The sequence below is a fragment of the Papio anubis genome, chromosome 9, assembly GCF_008728515.1.
Source record: "Papio anubis isolate 15944 chromosome 9, Panubis1.0, whole genome shotgun sequence".
Lineage (NCBI taxonomy): Eukaryota > Metazoa > Chordata > Mammalia > Primates > Cercopithecidae > Papio > Papio anubis.
In genome coordinates, this window is record NC_044984.1 from 51,697,491 (window position 1) to 51,716,755 (window position 19,265).

A 19,265-nucleotide genomic window follows, 5' to 3' on the forward strand; every position below is an offset into this window, starting at 1 on the left:
GCCACACTCTGCCCCAGGGAACAGCTCTGCCAGTGTCGGTGGCTCTGAATGAGCACACTGTGGCTTTAGAGGAAAAGCCCCTCAACCCGCTCCAAAGTGGACTCCCTCCTGCTTCTCTGTAGAAGAACAGAACGCCCTCCTCCCAGTCCCTAGCAGTCCCTGTGCCCAGACCAAGAAGCTGGTGTCCTGCCTGGGCCTGTCTCCTCTGGCCCTCCGGCCTGCCCACACTCACCCCTTCTCCCTCCCTAGCACCATGTACTGGTCAGACTGGGGCAACCACCCCAAGATTGAGACGGCAGCGATGGATGGGACCCTTCGGGAGACACTGGTGCAGGACAACATTCAGTGGCCCACAGGTTCATGGGGCAGGGGGCAGGAGGGACCAGGTGTGGAGGGGGCCCGGCTCACAGAGCCCAGCTACTGCTGAAGTCACACAAAAGTGAAGGATGGAATGGGGCTTGGACTGGGACGGGGTGGATTGGCCGTGGAGGCTTTTCCCGGAAGAGGCGACTGTGAGTGGCATGAGAACAGGGTGGAACTGTCCCAGGCATGGAGGCAATTCTTTCCACCCTAAGGCTGCGTTGGGGAGGCCAAGCCCTCACAGTGCTCTCTCCCTCCCCAGGCCTGGCCGTGGATTATCACAATGAGCGGTTGTACTGGGCAGATGCCAAGCTTTCAGTCATCGGCAGCATCCGGCTCAATGGCACGGACCCCATTGTGGCTGCTGACAGCAAACGAGGTCAGAACCTGGTAGCAGTCGCAGTCCCCAGCCCTGTCCCCAACCCTGACATCCTCCCTACTAAGCCAGAGGCCTCACTTCAATGCCTCCCATCCTTTGTCACTGACCCCCAGCAATGCTGTAGCACCTTCCAGGCCTCTCCAGCTGGCCTCCCCCTGAACCTGCCCTGCAGGCATGAGGCCCACCCTGACCCTCTGGCCTACTTGTCCATTCATTGGTTGGGTTGCACGGAGGCAGCATAGGTACATTAGGAACATAGCAAATGCGGGGAGAAGGAACAGAAGTCAGCCATGAATGACCCCAGAAGTCTAGGGGTGATGGGACCTTTTGCCAGTAGTGGCCACAGGAAGAGGAACAGGCGTGGGGAGGGGAATTTGGTCTGGATGTGTTGAGTTTGAGGTGTCTGGGAGCCATGGGTGCCAGTGTCCTGGACAGCGTGGCCAGGGTCTGAGTGCCCCTCAGGTCCCCTCTGACTCCACCTCCTCCCCTAGGCCTAAGTCACCCCTTCAGCATCGACGTCTTTGAGGATTACATCTATGGTGTCACCTACATCAATAATCGTGTCTTCAAGATCCATAAGTTTGGCCACAGCCCCTTGGTCAACCTGACAGGGGGCCTGAGCCACGCCTCTGATGTGGTCCTGTACCATCAGCACAAGCAGCCCGAAGGTGGGGGCGGAGGGGAGCCTGGGCTGGGGAAGGGAGGCCTGTGGGCATTGAGTCTCCAAGCTGTGGCCTTGGGACCTGGTGGAGAGGGGGTCACCCTGGGCTCATAGGGCTCAGAGAAGGGTCCTGCTCAGCATCCTCCCCACCCCACCCATACCTGCAGTGACCAACCCATGTGACCGCAAGAAATGCGAGTGGCTCTGCCTGCTGAGCCCCAGTGGGCCTGTCTGCACCTGTCCCAATGGGAAGCGGCTGGACAACGGCACATGTGTGCCTGTGCCCTCTCCAACACCCCCCCCAGATGGTACGCTCATGCCCTCCCAATCCCAGCCATGCCTCAGGACTCTCCTTCCTGTGGCTCCTGACTTCCCCTGACCTTGTTGCCTGTACTTCTCCTCCTATTCCCCTGGCTCTGCCCCTTGACGGGCCCTTCCTGCAGCTCCCCGGCCTGGAACCTGTAACCTGCAGTGCTTCAACGGTGGCAGCTGTTTCCTCAATGCACGGAGGCAGCCCAAGTGCCGCTGCCAGCCCCGCTACACAGGTGACAAGTGTGAACTGGACCAATGCTGGGAGCACTGTCGCAATGGGGGCACCTGTGCTGCCTCTCCCTCTGGTATGCCCCCTCATCCTGCAACGCCTGCTCCTTGCCCCGGGTCCCAACCCCACCACCCACCACCCCACCTTAGGCAGATGCCCACCCCTGCCTCGCCTCCAGCCTCCTTTCCATGACCCAGCATCCATTCACTCCAGTCTCTGACTCTCGCCCAGGTCCCCCCAGCCCATTCCTCTGCTATAGGGCCAGGTGGTCCCAAGGGCCACAGTCCCGCTCACACATCCTCTCCCACCAGGCATGCCCACGTGCCGGTGCCCCACGGGCTTCACGGGCCCCAAATGCACCCAGCAGGTGTGTGCAGGCTACTGTGCCAACAACAGCACCTGCACTGTCAACCAGGGCAACCAGCCCCAGTGCCGATGCCTACCTGGCTTCCTGGGCGACCGCTGCCAGTACCGTGAGTGAGCCTTCCCTGGGCCCCAGGGCAGGCAGGAGGGTGACGGGTGATGGGGAACCCCAGAGCATGGGGTGATGTTCAACCTGTGCCTGGGACGCACAGGGTCAAGTTCAGGAAAAGAGGCCTTAAGCAGCTGAGCCAGACCCAAGCTGCTGGTGCTTCCCCACAAAGGTGCTGGCACACTTCCCCCGAGGCAGTGCACCCCCCGGCACCAAGATCATGCAAACAGAAAAGCTCTGTTCAACCTTTGGAGAGCCCTCATGAGGGTGGGGCTTGAGACACTTCTCTCCCTCCCCAACCACAGGGCAGTGCTCTGGCTACTGTGAGAACTTTGGCACATGCCAGATGGCCGCTGATGGCTCCCGACAATGTCGCTGCACTGCTTACTTTGAGGGACTGAGGTGTGAGGTGAACAAGTGCAGCCGCTGTCTCGAAGGGGCCTGTGTGGTCAACAAGCAGAGTGGGGATGTCACCTGCAAGTGAGTGGAGCCCTCCTCCACAGTTCCACTCAGCCCAGCCCCTGCCCTGTCCTAGCCCTGCCCTGCCCCTTCCTCAGCATCCCAGACACACCTCTGCCGGCCCCAGCACCAGCCTCTGATTCCTTCCTGCAGCTGCACGGACGGCCGGGTGGCCCCCAGCTGTCTGACCTGCATCGGCCACTGCAGCAATGGCGGCTCCTGCACCATGAACAGCAAAATGATGCCTGAGTGCCAGTGAGTTGGGCCCGGGCTTCACCCAGGCATAGATCATCCCTCCCTTCCCCAGATCTGAGCAGGAAGAGCGTCAGGCGTCAGCGCCCACCCCCCGCCACCCCGTTTCCCTGGCAGCAGCGGCTATGGAGGTTATGCCTACTCATCTGTGTCCCTCCTTTCTGCAGGTGCCCACCCCACATGACAGGGCCCCGGTGTGAGGAGCACGTCTTCAGCCAGCAGCAGCCAGGACGTAGGTGGCAGGGGGTGGGGCAGGCAGGGCCACTGGGACCTAGAGCAGGGGGACCGTGTGCCTCCTGCTTCCCTGAGCCTTGGTGACTCAGTGTCCCACCTCTTCCCTCCAGATATAGCCTCCATCCTAATCCCTCTGCTCTTGCTGCTGCTGGTGCTTCTGGTGGCCGGAGTGGTATTCTGGTATAAGCGGCGAGTCCAAGGGTGAGTCACAGGGAATCTGGAACATTCTGGCCATTATTTTGCCATCCTAACCTTCCCCCCAGTAATCTCTGCCTCCTTATATTCCTGCCTCTCCCCAGGGCTAAGGGCTTCCAGCACCAGCGGATGACCAACGGGGCCATGAATGTGGAGATTGGGAACCCCACCTACAAGATGTACGAAGGCGGAGAGCCTGATGACGTGGGAGGCCTACTGGACGCCGACTTTGCCCTGGACCCTGACAAGGTGGGCTGGAAGGCGGGCAGGGTGGAGGGCCAAGAGGCTGTGGGTGGCCTAACCAAAGGTGTTGGGTTAGGTGAGGGACAGAGGTGGGGGTGGGGTGACCTGGGCCACAGGCCCAGCCCCTAAGCCCTACTTGAACCCTCTGTCACCCTGCAGCCCACCAACTTCACCAACCCCGTGTATGCCACACTCTACATGGGGGGCCACGGCAGTCGCCACTCCCTGGCCAGCACGGACGAGAAGCGAGAACTCCTGGGCCGGGGCCCTGAGGACGAGATAGGGGACCCCTTGGCATAGGGCCCTGCCCCGTCGCACTTCCCCCAGAAAGCCTCCTGCCCCCTGCCAGTGAAGTCCTTCAGTGAGCCCCTCCCCAGCCAGCCCTTCCCCGGCCTCGCCGGATGTATAAATGTAAAAATGAAGGAATTACGTTTTATATGTGAGCGAGCAAGCCAGCAAGCGAGCACAGTATTATTTCTCCATCCCCTCCCTGCCTGCTCCTCGGCACCCCCATGCTGCCTTCAGGGAGGCAGGCAGGGAGGGCTTGGGGCTGCACTTCCTACCCTCCCACCAGAACACACCCCACCGGGAGAGCTGGTGGTGCAGCCTCCCCCTCCCTGTATAAGACACTTTGCCAAGGCTCTCCCTTCTCGACCCTACCCCTGCTTGCCCGCTCCCACAGCTCCCGGAGGGCTAATTCTGGGGAAGGAGAGTTCTTTGCTGCCCCTGTCTGGAAGACGTGGCTCTGGGTGAGGTAGGCAGGAAAGGATGGAGTGTTTTAGTTCTTGGGGGAGGCCACCCCAAAGCCCAGCCCTGACTCCAGGGGCACCTATGAGATGGCCATGCTGAATCCCCCTCCCAGACAGGCCCTTCCCGTCTCCAGGGCCCCCACTGAGGTTCCCAGGGCTGGAGACTTCCTCTGGTAAACATTCCCCCAGCGTCCCCTCCCTTGGGGACACCGAGGAGGTGGGCCACACCCAGGAAGGGCAAGTGGGCAGCCCCGTTTTGGGGACGTGAACGTTTTAATAATTTTTGCTGAATTCCTTTACAACTAAATAACACAGATATTGTTATAAATAAAATTGTAAAAAAAAAAAAAAAGTCAAAAAAAAAAAAAAGAAAGAAAGAAAGAAAAAAAGCCGCTGGTGTCTGCCTGTGTGTGAGAGACGCTGGGACCTGGGGCTGCGCTTTCCTGCTTCGGCCACCAGAGGGAGACCTGCCCCGCGCTGGAGGCAGGCTGGCGCGTGGTTTTCAGTGCCCTTCTCCCAGGGCCCTCTCCCTCTCTCCATCTTGCTGTGCCCGGGAAGCGGGTGGCACTGGACTTGACATGGAAGATCTGCTTCTCCTGGCTGTGTGACCTTCAGCCGTGACTTCGTGTCTCCGGATTTTGTGTTCCTTCTGGCTCTAGGACACTAACTCAGATCTGTTTATCTGCGTTCACTTCTACCGGACACCACCCCCCTACCCAAAATGATCTCCCACAGTGAGAAGCCCCACTGTAAGAAGTGAATACACTGAGGCTGCGTAGGCTTTCCCATCCTTCAGGGTGCTCCCATGCGGTTCTGTCTGCCTGAGTTTGCTCTTGAAGCATTGACATCTCACTTTGTGGAGGCTAATGAATGAAATGCGAAGTAAAATGCTGCATTCCAGAGCGGGGTGTCTTCTGCGGTGAAGGAGAGCTGGCGAGACCAGTTTGCCAGGCCCCCTAGGCCCCCAGAAGCTCCAGCTTACCAATCATTTCAGTCATTCCAGGGGGTAACAGGAAAAAACCGTCAATCAAAAGTGTCCAGGTTCATTTCAACCCCTGCCTAGAGGGGGAAACTTCTTGCAGAAAGTTGCACAGTTTACACTGCCCAGGACTGAGAGAGGGTTTGAGTTCCAGGACAGCAAATATGAGCTCAGGGAGGGTGGGTGCAAATGCCTGAAGATCCCTTACCCAACTCCCAACGGGGGAGTACTGCCTTTCATTCCTCCTCCCTCACTGGTTCAAATCCAGGAGATTCCTCCCAGGCTTCCTTCTGACTTGGGGAAGCTGCAAGTCTAGGCACCTGTGGAAACAGGGGCCCTCCCCTTCCCTCTTAGCCTTGAGAAGCCCTCTCTAACCTCATCCTCCAAGCCAACTCTGAGATCCTCCCCTGCCTACCCAAGGGCCCTGGATGGGCAACTCTGCCAGGAAACAGAATCCGTGTTTGCCAACTGGGAGGTCTGTGTCCCAATTTGGCCACCAGGTGGTGTCTGTACTCCTACAGCACTGCCTATCCTGAAGGCCCACACAGCCCCCGCCTCAGCACTCATTATGCACCTGGGACCCCAGCCCAGCCTCTCATTTCCTTCCCTCTGGCTATTTTGCCACACCCCCCCCCCCCCTCTGCCAGCCGGCTCCCCTCCTTCCCCCAGTGCCTGCCCGCTCCCACCACCACCAGCCCCACCCCTGCCCCTCTGCCAGCCACGCATCTGGCGCCCCCCGGGAGCCACTGATTCTCTGCCTGTCACCTCAAGATCCTGGGCAGAGTGACAAAGGACCCCTGCTGCAGCTTGGAAGGCACACCCCTCCAGTCAGCATCAGGACCTGCTAGGAGAGGGTCCAGCAGGAGGCAGTTTTTCAAACTACCCACCTGGGAGGCAGGTGGGAAGCCCTCACCTCCGCGTGAGAGACAGGAAGAACCAGGGACAGAGGCTGAGAACCAGGGACAGAGGCTGATACCGAATGAGAGGCAGAGACCCAGAGGTGGAGAGACAGGGGGACAGAGGCAAAGACCCAGAGACAGGGCGAGTAGTGTGCATGTGAGTGTTTGCACTTGTGTTTGTGCAAGCGCGCACATATATGTGTGTGTAACTGGAGAGAGAACAGGTGGCCTGTGACTGTAGCTAAAGAAGGAGAGATGTTGTGGGTTGGGCCCCCAGAAGACCAGGACCCTGATAATGGGCTTCTGTCCTGGACAGCCTAGGCCTTGGTGTGCCCACTGCTCCCACCCACTACTGAAGCAGCCCCCTTGCTTGGAACCTGGGCTCAGGGTTCTGGCTCAAGGCCAGAAGGACCTTCTGTCCCTTCCTGCCTCTCTGAAGACTTCTGCCCCTTCCTGCCTCTCTCCTCTCTACTCCCACCCTGGCACCCAGGTTCCTGCCTCCTCGCTTCTGCCTGTCTCCCTGGGTGTCTCTGCCTCTGCCTCATCCTCTCAGCACCCGGTCCTTTTCCTGACTCGTGTGTGTGGTTGTCACATCCCATATCTATCTGTCCATTTCTTTGTATGTGCCCCTGCTCGTCTTCTGGGCTGCCAGTGACAGCATACACCTGTGTGTGTCTCAGTGTGTGTGTCCACCTCTGGGTGTTTGCTTTCTGCCAAGACAAGGAGAGGGTGAGCGCACTGAGCAGCTGTCTGGATGTGCTTGTCTGGGTGCAGGTGTGCTCCTCTGTTGCTGTGCTCCTGTGTCAGGGTGCCGCTAAGTGTGTGCCTGTCTCTGTATTTCGCTCTGTGTGCCCTGTCCCCGTGAATGCATCTGCATGCATCCCTGGGGTGGGCTCTCAAGGGATGTTTCTGTCTCTCGGTCTCTTTGCTTGTCCCTATCTCTCACTGTCTAGGTGTTGGTCATACCACATCCTCAGCCACAGTCTCAGAGCATAGCAACAGCTGACAGCTGAAGCTTCCCGGGCAGGAGAGAGAGAGAGAGGCTGTGGGGAGGAGGGAACCGAGGAAGAAACAGAGAAGAGGATGGGGACAGAGGGCTGGGGCTGGGGACAGAGACAAGGACAGAGATAGGGAAGGGGACAAGGATCTAGAAGAGCTGGTAGTGAAAGATGGGACGGCGGGAGGGAAGGAACAGAGACTGCACCAAGAGGCCGGGCAGGCAGCGCTGAGAGGGATTTCCTGCCCAGCCCTTACGTAGGGGTGCGCTGGGCCTCGTGGGGGGGTCAGTGGTGGGGGCGAGGGGCAAAGGTGAACAGCCGGTCTAGCCGAGGGGTCCTGAGACCGCAGAGGCGCGGTGAGGCGGGGACAGGGCGGCAGGCGCCGTTTGTCAGCCCTATTGACAGACGTGATGGGGTTTCCGTCCGTGATCAATGATTCTCATCTCCGGGCCGAATAAGCCGCGGGGCGCCCATCCATCCCCGTCAGCATCGCGCGGCGGCAGCCACCCGAGGCCCCGCCCGTCCCCACCTCGGCCCCTGCCCTGGGCCTGCCCCTATCCACCTCGGCCCTGAACAAGGCAGAGGCCCGGGGCATGGAGGGCCTCGCCGGGCCCGGCTCCGCGGCACCCCCACTCCGGGTGCACAGGCCCGGAGCCCAGAGCCCCACGCCCTGCCCCTTTCTCCTGGGCGCACAGACGCGGCCTCTCGGGGGCCCAGTGCCTGAGCCCCTCGACCCCCTCCGCTTCGCACCTGGGCCAGGGGCGTGTCTGGGGTGTGTCGGAGTGAAAGTCACCTTCGGTGCCCCCAGCTGGGCGGGAGGGGGCGCGCAGGGCGCGGCCGGGATTGGAGCGCCGCGGAGCCCCGCCCCCCGCCCGCGGAGTCAGACCCAACTTTCTCCCCCGCCCGCGCCTCCCGCCCCTCAGCCGGCTCCCAGCGCCTGCTTCAGTCTCAGGGCCGCGCCGCCGCTCCCGCCGCTCCCGCCGCTCCCGCAGCCGCCCTGCCGCCCGCCTGCCCGCCTCCAGAGCCCCGCGCCCCTAGGCCTGGCTCCGGCCTGCCCGGGACCTGCCCCGCCCTTCTGCTCAAGCTGTCCTTGCCTCAGCTGCTAGAGATGCGGCTGCTCCCGGAATGGTTCCTCTTGCTCTTTGGCCCGTGGCTCCTTAAGAAGGTAAGGGTGGCAGGGTTGGGGCGCGAGCGCGGGGGTCCGGGACGCGAAGGTCCCAGTGTGCTAGGGGCTCCGTGCGCCCGCCCCGCCCCGCCCCCAGCTCCGAGCGTCCCAACTTTGCGCGGCGCGGGGGACGCGGACAGACAGACTGCCGGATTCAGGACGGGCACTCTCCTAGCGCAAGTTGGCTGAGGCTTGGAGAGGGTGCCGGGCGGAGGTCCCCCTAGGAGCCGGCTTCAGGCGCGGCGGGGGAGGGGACGAAGCCCGACCTGCGAGTGCGCCAGACAGAGCGGGAGTGCGAGACAGACAGACAAGCCAGCAGGGCGTCAGCCTTGCCGTCTTTCCGCGCCAGTCTCGCTCGCCTGCCTCACTGTCTGTCTGTCCTTCCACCCATCCACCCCCGCCTTCCCATTTCTCTTCTCTGCACTTGTCACCATGCCAGGTGGGCTCCGTGTCGGGAGCATCCATGGCCCGAGCACACGCGCACACACGGACTCAGGCAGACGGCTGAACTTGGCTACAGCCAGCCTCCCATCACATTTCCCACGGAGACACCATCTCCCCTGCACGACCTCACAGACACACCCCCCTCTCGTGCCCCACTGAAGGGGGAGGCTGTCTGGAAGGGGAGTCTCTCCTCCCGTGCCCTCCCTGCCTCCAACCCCACTCCAAGGCCTGTTTCCCTAAGGCTCTTGGGCAAAGAGCCAGAGGCTAAGGGGACTCAGACTTGATCTGCCTCCTTCCTGACTTGGAGGCTTCAACCCGCGAACATGGTGTGCTCCTATGTACTGGGTGGAGGGCGTGGGTCACCGTGTGCACCTGTGTTCATGTGTCCAGGGAAGCCAGACTTGGCTATCCAGTACTGGGGCCCAGGTTACATGTGTATACTGGTGTGGCGTGTGGTGTTGGCTTTGCATGAGTGAGTGCCAGTGCCTGCCTCACAGTGCAGCCATCTGTCTATGCCCCTGGTGTGTGCCCTCAATGGGGGGCCCAGACCCCAGTCCCCCATTTTCCTTCTACCAGCCTCCCCTGCCTATGTCTTCCCTGTTTTCTGCCCCGCAACTGTGACCTCCCTAGTTTGGGGGCAGGCAGGTCATTCCCCAAACCCTCACTTTCTGTACCCCCAGCCTCTGTAGAGTCTAGAAGGGGTATATTTCTCCCCCCAACACTTGGACCTCTGCCTGTTCAGCCAAATCACACTGGGCAAACTCCAGCAGGGCAGGGGCTGCCCCAGTGAAGCTAGCGTCAGAACTCCCTGGCCCTCCCAGCCCTGCCTGGTGACCTTGAGGGGCTGGAAGGTAGGCAGAGGAGCCCCTCCATGAAAACTGCTTCCGCTAGCAGGAGCTTCTCATGGACTTGCTGCACAGGTCTGTCCTTAGTGGACTGGAGGGGTGGGGGGTCTGTGCCCTACCACCCACCCACCCATGGATGAAGGCCTGGGGTCAAAAGGTGGTAGGTATGGCATTCCCTTGCCCCTCCTTTCCACTTCCTCCCACCTCATCTCCACTCTCCCCGGCAAATAAACTCCCCTGTGGACAGATCCGGTTTAATTTCCTTTGCCCCCTGAGGGGGAATGAAACATCTGGTGGAGACTTGAGGGAGAGTGAGCTGGAGGATATGAGCGATGGGATCTATCTGAGTGTGTGTGAGAGAGCTGCAGCTGTGGGGCCTCCGTGTTGGAGTCAACAGGGAGAGTGGATCTGCTATTTAGTCCAGCTTATGTGCATGTGAGAATGTGTTTACGTGTGTACACACTGCAGGTGTATGGATATGTATAGCTGCATGGGGAGGTATGTGTATAGGAGTGTTTGTGTGTCCAAATACTTGTGTGTGCTTCTGTGCACTTGTGAGTGTGGTGTATTCATGTGTATTCCCTGGGGTTTCTGGTGCATCTGTGTGCTGGGGCCCATGTGTTGTCTGTATGAGTCTCTGGGGTTTGTGAGTGTGTTTCTGTGTGCTTGTGATTGTGAGTGCATTTGAGTGTGCTATGAGATTGTGAGTCTCAGGATGTGTTTATGTATCTGAGTGTGGCTTATGTGTTTGCGTGCTCAGGGATGTCTTGGTGCCAGCACTGGGAGTGGGCAAAAGGTGAGGCTGATCCTGGGTAAGAGGTAGGGGACAGTTTACAGGGCAACTCTTTGGCAACCCTAACCATGAATGGCTGACACCTCTGCCTCTCTGGTCCTGCTTGCTCACCCTCCTCCAGGTTTCTCTCCCTTCCTCCTCGCTCCAGGCTTCCCATCTCTCAGAGCCTGGGACTCCTGGCTTCTACTGCCTCTGGGGTTCTGGCCTCTCAGCCAGGGATTCTTCAGGATCTTTCTCATACAGTCTCTGACTCCTTTCCCTCTCGGTCTCTGTCTCCCCGACCTCTTGCCAAAGCAGCTGCCTACAGGGAGAAGCAGCAGGCGATCAATAGTCACTAATCACTAATCACTAATTACTAATTAGCTGGGGGAGGGCAGGGGCGGGGCCCTGTGGGACCTGCCAGCTCTATCCCACCTCAGGAAAGGATTAGGCCTGATTCTCTCAGAGCTGGCTGGTCGAAGCCCTTCAGCCAGCTACCCCCTCCTGCCTCCACACCCTCCTCTAGCCCCCGAGCTAATCTCTGGCTGGGCCACTTAGGCACGCACAGCCTGGGCTAGGGCCCAGAGCTGCTGGCGGGGATTTGGGGGTAATCAGGGGCCGCAGCTGGGCCAGGGGGACAGGGGAGGGCCTGCTGTGACAGCTCCCTTGGGCCAGAGCCTGCAGTGGAAGCTTCACATTCCTAATAGGAGGGGCACGCGTCAGAAAGGAGAATTTAGAGTGTCAGCGTTGGGATGGGTGGAGGAGCTGGAGACCCAGGAGCGGGTGACTGGGGAAGAGGTGAGGTAATAAGGTCAGAAGCAAGGCAAAGAGGGCTCAGGGACGAGGTAATTGGAGAGAGACAACACAAACGTCTAAAGAAAGCAGGTAAGTGGGGGGACCTCACAGGGGTCAGAGATGGAGTAATTGGCAAGGAGATGGGGAACTTTGGATCTAGTCCTGCAACTCAAGATGTGTGGGATCCGTGAGGGACAGGGCAACAGAGATGGGTCAGAGTCATAGGAGAGGGGTCCCAGGGCTCAGGCGCAGGCAGGAGTCGCAGGGCGTGGGGTGGGAAGCAGCTGCCCAGTGGGGATGGGGAGCAGGGAGTGCTGCCTTGAGCGCTGGAAATTGGCGCGGCTCCCCCTCTCCCCCGCCTGCCCCTCCTCCACCTCCACCCCGCCCACTCCCCCTCCGGCTCCGGCTTCGGGAAATTACATCCCCGCTCCGCGGCTCCCCCCAACCCCCACCGCGCCCCGGAGCCGGTGCCTTTATAGGCACATTTATTGCAATAATAAAGTGAGGCGCGGGGCGGGGGGCGGGGGGCAGCCGTTCCCGCGGGGATCGCGCTGGCTCTAGGAAGCAGGGAAATAAAATAAAATAAAATAAAATCAAAATTCAGATAACGGTGAGCCTTGCGCGGCAGGCCGAGAGAAGGCAGGCAGGCGGGGGTAAAGAGAGGGGGCGTCCAGCCCAAGGGCAGAGCCCACCCCACCCCACCAGCGGTCCCCGCCCCCTCATGCCGTGATAGGGACTGGAAAGAGGTGTCTTTGCTTCAACCTGCCTGGCCCCCTCCCACAGCCTGATCCTGCCTGGTCTTTGCCTTGCCCTCTGGCTCCTCTCCTATACCTGTCCTCAGCCCCTGTCTCTGTCCCCATCTCCTGTGTCTTCCCTTGTCCCCCATTTCCCATTCCAGTCTTCCTTCCTGTCTCCCATCCCCATCTCCTGGGTCTCTGCATCCATCCCTGTTTCTGCCCAGTAACCATTCGAATCCCCCATCTCTGTTTTGCCCCCACCCTGACCCCATCCCTGCCTGTCCCCTGTCCCTATCCCTCATCCACCATTCCTGTCCCCATGCTTCTTCTTGGACTGTTCTGTAGCCCATCTTCACTCCTCTGGTCCTTACCCCATCCACATCTCTGTCTCTGCCCCACGCCTGGCCACCATTTCTGTTCTCTTTCTCATCGCTGTCCCCAGGCCTATCCTTATTGTATCCTCATCCCTGTACCCTGTATCTGTGCCTGCTAGTCCCCAATCCCAGTCCCCCATCCCAGTCCCCCCACCCCCCTGTCTCAGTCCTCACCCCAGGCTGTCCTGTCCACCCCACCTCTGTCCTCACCCACATCTCTATCCCTGGTTCCCAGCCAGACTCCACCAACCCCGACTGCGGCACCCCTGCCTCTTTCTAGGTGCAGGGGCTCAGGATGCTCTTTTCTCCCCTTCCCAGCCCAGGCCTGTACTGTCCCTTCCCCCGGCCAGATCCTGGGAGCACCCTGCCTGACCCAGGTGGCAGGGGAGAAGCAACCGACCAGTCTGGAGGCCCAGGGGAGGTGCACCCTGCAATGCGGCTGGGGGGCTGACAGCCTGATCCTCCCCCAATCTCAGCAGTGACATCCCCAAAGAGCCACTCCCTGAAGTGGAGTTTGTTGCCCCCAACAACAGGAGGCCACCTCAATTCCCCGCAGGTGCGTGGGCCCGCTGCCTCACGGGCAAAGCGCTCCTGGTGCAGTTCCCCCTGCCCCCACCCCCCGCATGGGCCTGAAGGAGCCTGTTGAACCCCCCCAGCTGCTGCGCACCTCCACCCCGCCCCCGCGCCGACAGCAGCGCTAGCCTCTCCCCTCCGCAAATGTCACCGCGCCCAATTAGCTTAATTAAGCCAGTTCTGGAGCAAGGGGGACCCCTCCTCGGACAACATCCTGCTCCCACCCTCAGCCATGGAGGTGGGTGACAAGAGCTCTGGGCAGAGAGGAGCTCCTTACCACCTGCCTTCCCGACTCACCCACCTCCCCCCATGTCGCTGAAGACAGACAACCTGAAGGACGGCAGGAGAAAACCACAGACAGAAAGAGGGAGAAAATCAGAATCACGGGAGAAGGAAATTTGAGACAGAGACAGTGAGAAAAGAGACTGAGAGACAAAAGAGACTGAGAGAATGGGGAGAGAGAGATGGAAAAATAGCGCAAGAGGGAGAGAGAGCACGAGCAATCAAGGGAGCCAGAGGGAGGATTTTATTTTATTTTATTCCATGTTCCCATTTCTCGGCTCGTTTCCTCACAGACTCTCACCCCTCCCTGTCCGAACTCCCCCACAAGGTCGCTTCAGCCGTGCCCCCCCAACTCTTCTTTTTTATCTTGGCTGTCTACAGCAGTGGGTGGGGGCGGGAGTGCCCAAAGCCAGGGGATTTGCCAGGATCAGAGAAGCACAGACGGCACTTTGTCTGAGATCAGAGATGGGGGTGACACCCTCGCACCTCTCCTTACCCTGCTGAACCTCCTCCCCTCCCCCTGCCCCTGACTTCTACCCCCTGCCCCTGCCTGGTAGAAGTCACTGGCCTGAATCACCCCAGCCAGGTTCTGACTGGGTACAAGACACAGGGGTGCTCTGGTCTGCTGGGAGGAGATGGCTTGGAGGCATTTGGGGTCAAAACATCTGACGGCATGGGGATAGTGGGGACCTGGACGACTGGGCTTCTGGAAAGAACAACGGTTGGGTGAGATTAGGGATCGGAGTTCAAATGGCTTTCCCAGGAAACCTAACCTCCCTCCCCCAATGCCCTCTCTCAGGTTCAGGCCCTGCCCTCTGCAAGCCCACTTCTGGGACCTCTTCTCCCTCCCACTGTACCCTGGGACCCCTCCCTCCACCCCCTCTAAGGCCCACCCTCCAGGTGTTAGCTGCCGGCTTAAGCCTGTCTGTGGGAGTCAATCATTCTTGCCACCCCCGCCCCCTCACCTGGGCTGGGAGGAGGGATGGATGGAAGGGGGAATGAGGGGGGCGATAAATATGTATGATGAGCGGGTGGCGGCAGCATTAATAACCCGGGATCGCAGCGCGGCGGGGACGGATCAGGATCAGGCAGTAGAGATTCTAGCCCAGCAGCTTGGCTCTGCTATTCCTGTCCCCAGTGACACTGAGTGTGTACACATGGGTGTGGGCAAACAGAGGGGGGCACCCATGCTTCCTGGCCTCCTTACGTACCCACAGCACAGCCTGCGGGCCAGTGTGGGACACCTCCCCAGAGACCACTCAGATATAATTGACATGCATATATGTTGTCCCCATCAGAACACAGCGAGATCACACTTGTTCTGTGACTACGGATACACCCCCTTTAGAAAGAGCTTGATACTTGGGCAGAGGATGACAGGGGCTTACACAGGAAAGGTGACACCTCCAGACAACCACATATAGCTACCCTCAGACCGCTATACACAGCCATACAGCCAACCCAGACACACAACCACACCAGCCACACAGACATCACTCCACAAATTGACACACACACAGCCAATCCAGGCACATACACATAGTCACCACCGATTTACACAACAGACATGCAGCCATGACAAGCAGCCACACACACACAGGCTCCTCAGACTCATATCCATGGGCACCCAGACACACAGCCACCACAGCCACACACACACATGTACAGACCACACGCACACAACCATTTGGGGCTAACAGAGACACAAGAACCCCAGGTTGACACACACGGTACTGCTTCCCCCCACGGGACCTGTGCACAGTCAGGGCCACAGCACACGGCGGTGGCGGTTAGCTCAGGCTGACTGACACACTCTGACATGCAGCTCCTCTCTCGCCTGCTCCCCTCGCTGGAGCGGCATCTCCATATTTCTTCCTCTTGCTTCCTTTCTGTCTCCTTCACTCCCAGCCACCCCCACTCACCCCTGCCCCAGATAATTGATGGCCTGGGCCTGGCCCGGCCGCTCCTGCCTCTCTATCCATCTTGTCCTCGAGCCCCTGCTGTCTCTGAGATCAGTGGCCACCTGAGACACACAGAACGGGTGGGAGCAGGAGGGGGCTCCTCAGCCCCCTTGGAGCCCAGGGAAAGAATGACCAGGCGGCCTCCACCAGAGTGGAGTGCTGGGGACTGGGAGGTATACCTAGGCTTTCCTCCTCTGCTCAACTGGTTCCCAGCACTCACTCCTTGCAGGCCATTTGGGGCTGAGGCCCAGGTGGGGGCTTTCGTCTCTGAGGTCTTGGAGCCTCTTTCTTTTTCTTTTCTTTTTTTTAAAGGGAGTCTCGCTCTGTCGCCCAGGCTGGGGTGCAGTGGTGCGATCTAGGCTCACTCCAACCTCCACCTATCGGGTTCCAGCGATTCTTCCACCTCAGCCTCCCGCCGCCTAATTTTAGTAGAGATGAGGGTTCTCCATGTTGGCCAGGCTGGTCTCGAACTCCTGACCTCAGGCGATCTGCCGACCTCGGCCCCCCAAAATGCTGGGATTACAGGTATGAGTCACCGCGAGTGCCGGCCTGGAGCCTCTTTCTTGATGCTGGATGTTAACTGGTCACAGCCTCTCTGGCTCAGTTTGCTCAAAGTCCAGTCCCTCCCTGGCTCATTACTGGAACCAACCAGGGGCCGGGCCAAGAAAGATAAGCCAGGATCCAGAGCTCCACTCCCTACTCACGTTCACACTGGCTTTGGGTTTTTGGCCCTCATTGGAGCTCTGTGGGCACAGGAGGATTCTTGACGTCATATCACAGATGTGCAAACTGAGGCCCACATAAATGAAGTGACTGGGCCAAGACCACATGACTTGAAAGGGCTGCAGGTCTCCTCCAAAGCACACTCTCTGCCCCCTGCGGTACTGTGTGGTTCCATTTGGTCTCCTAGCGGCTGTGAAAAGGGGCTGGTGTGATAGGGCTCTGATGGGATGGCGGGGGACAACCCCAGCGTCTCTCTCCCCTCTTTCTTCGTGCACAGGCGGTCAATGCCCAGATACCAGAGTCCGGAAGGCCCCAGTACCTGGAGCTGCGCCCCGCCGCGGCCGGAGCGGGCGCCCCCGGCCAGCAGCTCCCAGCGCTAAGGTCTTCCGACGGCCTAGGCGCCGGTCGCGCCTGGAGCTGGGCCTGGCCGACCAACCACACTGCGGCGCTGGCCCAAGCAGGGGCAGCCGGGGCGTTGCCCGCGCAGCGCACCAAGAGGAAGCCGTCCATCAAGGCGGCCCGCGCCAAAAAGATCTTCGGCTGGGGGGACTTCTACTTTCGGGTGCATACCCTCAAGTTTTCACTGCTGGTGACCGGCAAGATTGTGGACCATGTGAATGGTACCTTCAGTGTGTATTTCCGCCACAACTCGTCCAGCCTGGGCAACCTCAGTGTCAGCATCGTGCCACCCTCCAAGCGTGTCGAGTTCGGGGGAGTCTGGCTGCCCGGGCCTGTCCCCCACCCTCTGCAGTCTACGCTCGCCCTGGAGGGGGTGCTTCCTGGGCTGGGGCCCCCGCTGGGGATGGCAGCAGCAGCGGCAGGGCCGGGCTCCTTCGGGGGCGCACTGGCAGGGCCGCTTGGGGGCGCGTTGGGAGTGCCTGGGGCCAAAGAGTCGCGCGCTTTCAATTGCCACGTGGAGTATGAGAAGACAAACCGCGCGCGCAAGCACCGCCCGTGCTTGTACGACCCATCGCAGGTGTGCTTCACCGAGCACACGCAGAGCCAGGCCGCCTGGCTCTGTGCCAAGCCCTTCAAAGTCATCTGTATCTTCGTCTCTTTCCTCAGCTTTGACTACAAACTGGTGCAGAAGGTGTGCCCAGACTATAACTTCCAGAGTGAGCACCCCTACTTTGGATAGCGCCCCTCCCCAGCCCCAGCCCTGAGCCTCGTGCCAAATCCCAGCCTCACTAGGTGGGACCCCCTTCCCAGTGTTCTGCCGCTCCTGTGGCCATGTCGCCCACTCCTTCCACTCTGGGGGCGGAGGGGAACGGCCCTCTCGGGACCCTTAGCTAACGTGGGTGCCCTTTTCCTTATGCGGAGTGCCCGTGAGGCTGGGGTAGCCCCTTCCAATGCACCCCAAAGTGAAAGGGGTAAGAGTGCAGCCCCAGAATAGGTGGGGCTTGGAGGTGGTCCCAATGTCCCCTAGGTCCACAGTGGGTCCCCTTTTCACCCTTAGCGCTAGGTTGCACACTCCCTTTCCCCGCAGCTTTAATAACTCCTGGCCTGGCACCCTCACCCCACCCTGACTTTCCTATCCCCCAGCGCTTGTCCTGCTCCACCCTGCCCCGCCTAAGACTGTAAAGGCCTAAAAACCTCAGCCTGTCCTCCCACCTTTCTGCCTGCCATATGCCTGTCCCCTTTTCCTCCAAACCCCATTAGGGTACCGGAAGCAGAACCCCTGGGCTGAGGCGCTGGCCCCGGCCCCTGCCCGCCCCTTTCCAGTCCCTGCAGTCCAGCTCCACCTGGCCTCTCCTGCTGCTTCCTCTCTGTGATATTTTTTTCTACGCCAAAACAGACGGGAAAGGGAACAAAATAAAGTGAAATCCAATACACGCCTGTGTGAGACCTTTGTAGGGAGTGGGGAGGTGGTGTGGGGTTTCTCTCTGTTAGAGACCTGGCCAGGGCCTTCTCCCTCAGCGGCTCGTGGGGAAACCAAGGCAAAGACTGACAGAGCTAGCACCTTGGAAGTCACCAAAGACCGGATCAAAAAGAGCTGAGGGTTACCCTCGGGGTAGGAGCCCCGCCTGAGGTTGGGATTCTCCTCCAGAGGTGGGCGAAGGGAAGCTGCAGCAAGTGGGATGCAGATGAGACCTGAGTGGGGCTCACCAGCGGATGATTTGGGGAAGGAGGTGTAAGACCTTGAATGGGATGGAGATGCAGGGACAGTGTAAGCAGAGCGCTGACAACCTGCTAAGCTCCACGGGGCCGGCGGAGGTGGTGGCAGGTTGGGAGGGAGGGGGAACGGTGTTTGCGGCATCTGGAGTCATCGATCTTCCTTTTCCTTCCTAATTTCGTGGGCGCTGAGTTTGCAGACGGAGGAGGTGGGGAGGGAGCTTTGGGATGAGGGGGTGGGGGAAGGGACCAGCGCGGGTTTGGAGGGCGGGGCCCGTGGCTGCTACTTGCCACTAGCAAACACGGCCCCCTTTAGCCAGCTGCCCATCCTCCCCCAACCCGCGCCTCCGGCTCCCTCCTGCAGCCCAGGCTGCTAATTTTATCCGCCCCCCCGACCCTGGCCTGGGCGTTAATTGGCTGCGGCTTCATTAGCGGTTCTCAGCTCAGCCGCCCCCCTCCCCTTGGGACCCCTGGCTGGAGGAGGGAGGGGGAGCGGTGCCGACAAGCTGAGGCACCCAGGAACTCCTCATCTTCGCCTTGATTCCGGGGTCAGGGTGCCCACTGGAAGGGCAGTGTTCCCCAGGGGCTTGCCCACTGGCTCCAGCCTGAAACTGAGTCAGACACAGGTCTGACCCAGACATATCTGGGAGTGAAAAGTCAGTAAGCAGAAAATAAATATCTGCTGGCTGGATGGCTGAATAACAGGGTCAACTGAAAGAGGAGGGAGATCGGGAATGGTTCTGCATCCGAGATTGGCCAAAAGCAGAAGAACCCGGAAGTCTTCTAACACCAGGCTTATTGCTGGGAACACCTGAGAAAAGCTGAGCCTAGAGTGGCAGGGAAGGAGGTTCCAGCTAAGGGGAGATTTCTAAGGGCTGGTATGAGAGCCAGGTGGGAATGGCTGGAATTAACAAATTAGCCCATCTGGGCCTTAGTTTCCTCACTTGTGAAGCCACAGTAAAACAGTGTGTGGTGGGGATTCAATGAGGCTTTTCCTGTGAACATGTCTCTGTGCTGGATTGTCCTCCCCTCTTCCTCTGCCTCCTCCTCCTCTTCCTCAT

At 59.9% G+C, this 19,265-nt stretch overlaps 2 protein-coding genes across 4 annotated transcripts in view; both read left to right on the plus strand.

The window, feature by feature from the left end:
- Positions 1-4,897, plus strand: part of LRP1 (LDL receptor related protein 1) — an 85,725-nt gene extending 80,828 nt beyond the window's left edge. Inside the window, 12 exon segments of the mRNA XM_031651048.1 lie at positions 250-356; positions 623-739; positions 1,231-1,407; positions 1,568-1,708; positions 1,844-2,017; positions 2,253-2,414; positions 2,719-2,893; positions 3,026-3,127; positions 3,292-3,356; positions 3,469-3,559; positions 3,658-3,802; positions 3,956-4,897. Of these exon segments, the coding sequence (XP_031506908.1) occupies positions 250-356; positions 623-739; positions 1,231-1,407; positions 1,568-1,708; positions 1,844-2,017; positions 2,253-2,414; positions 2,719-2,893; positions 3,026-3,127; positions 3,292-3,356; positions 3,469-3,559; positions 3,658-3,802; positions 3,956-4,096 (1,597 nt within the window). The 3' untranslated portion in view covers positions 4,097-4,897.
- Positions 4,898-8,349: 3,452 nt separating this feature from the next.
- Positions 8,350-17,924, plus strand: NXPH4 (neurexophilin 4). 3 transcript variants are annotated; one of them, XM_009181023.4, is made up of 3 exons: positions 8,371-8,586; positions 16,370-17,207; positions 17,752-17,920. In XM_009181023.4, exons 1-3 carry the CDS (start codon positions 8,530-8,532, stop codon positions 17,862-17,864), a joined length of 1,008 nt encoding a protein of 335 aa, XP_009179287.2. In that variant the 5' UTR covers positions 8,371-8,529; the 3' UTR covers positions 17,865-17,920. The 3 variants fall into 3 exon arrangements, with proteins under 3 accessions (XP_003906687.2, XP_009179287.2, XP_009179286.2); XM_009181022.4 differs by having other exon boundaries at positions 16,370-17,182; XM_003906638.3 differs by having other exon boundaries at positions 8,350-8,586; positions 16,370-17,924.
- The last annotated feature ends 1,341 nt before the right edge of the window (positions 17,925-19,265 follow it).

What these genes read in the sequence shown, in the direction of transcription:
- NXPH4 (XM_009181022.4), top strand. Translation starts at nt 8,530, where the DNA reads ATGCGGCTGCTCCCGGAATGGTTCCTCTTGCTCTTTGGCCCGTGGCTC. An exon ending in GCCCGTGGCTCCTTAAGAAG is followed by an intron (nt 8,587 to 16,369) that starts GTAAGGGTGGCA and finishes CTTCGTGCACAG; the next exon opens with GCGGTCAATGCCCAGATACC. An exon ending in ACTACAAACTGGTGCAGAAG is followed by an intron (nt 17,183 to 17,751) that starts GTGTGCCCAGAC and finishes AAACCCCATTAG; the next exon opens with GGTACCGGAAGCAGAACCCC.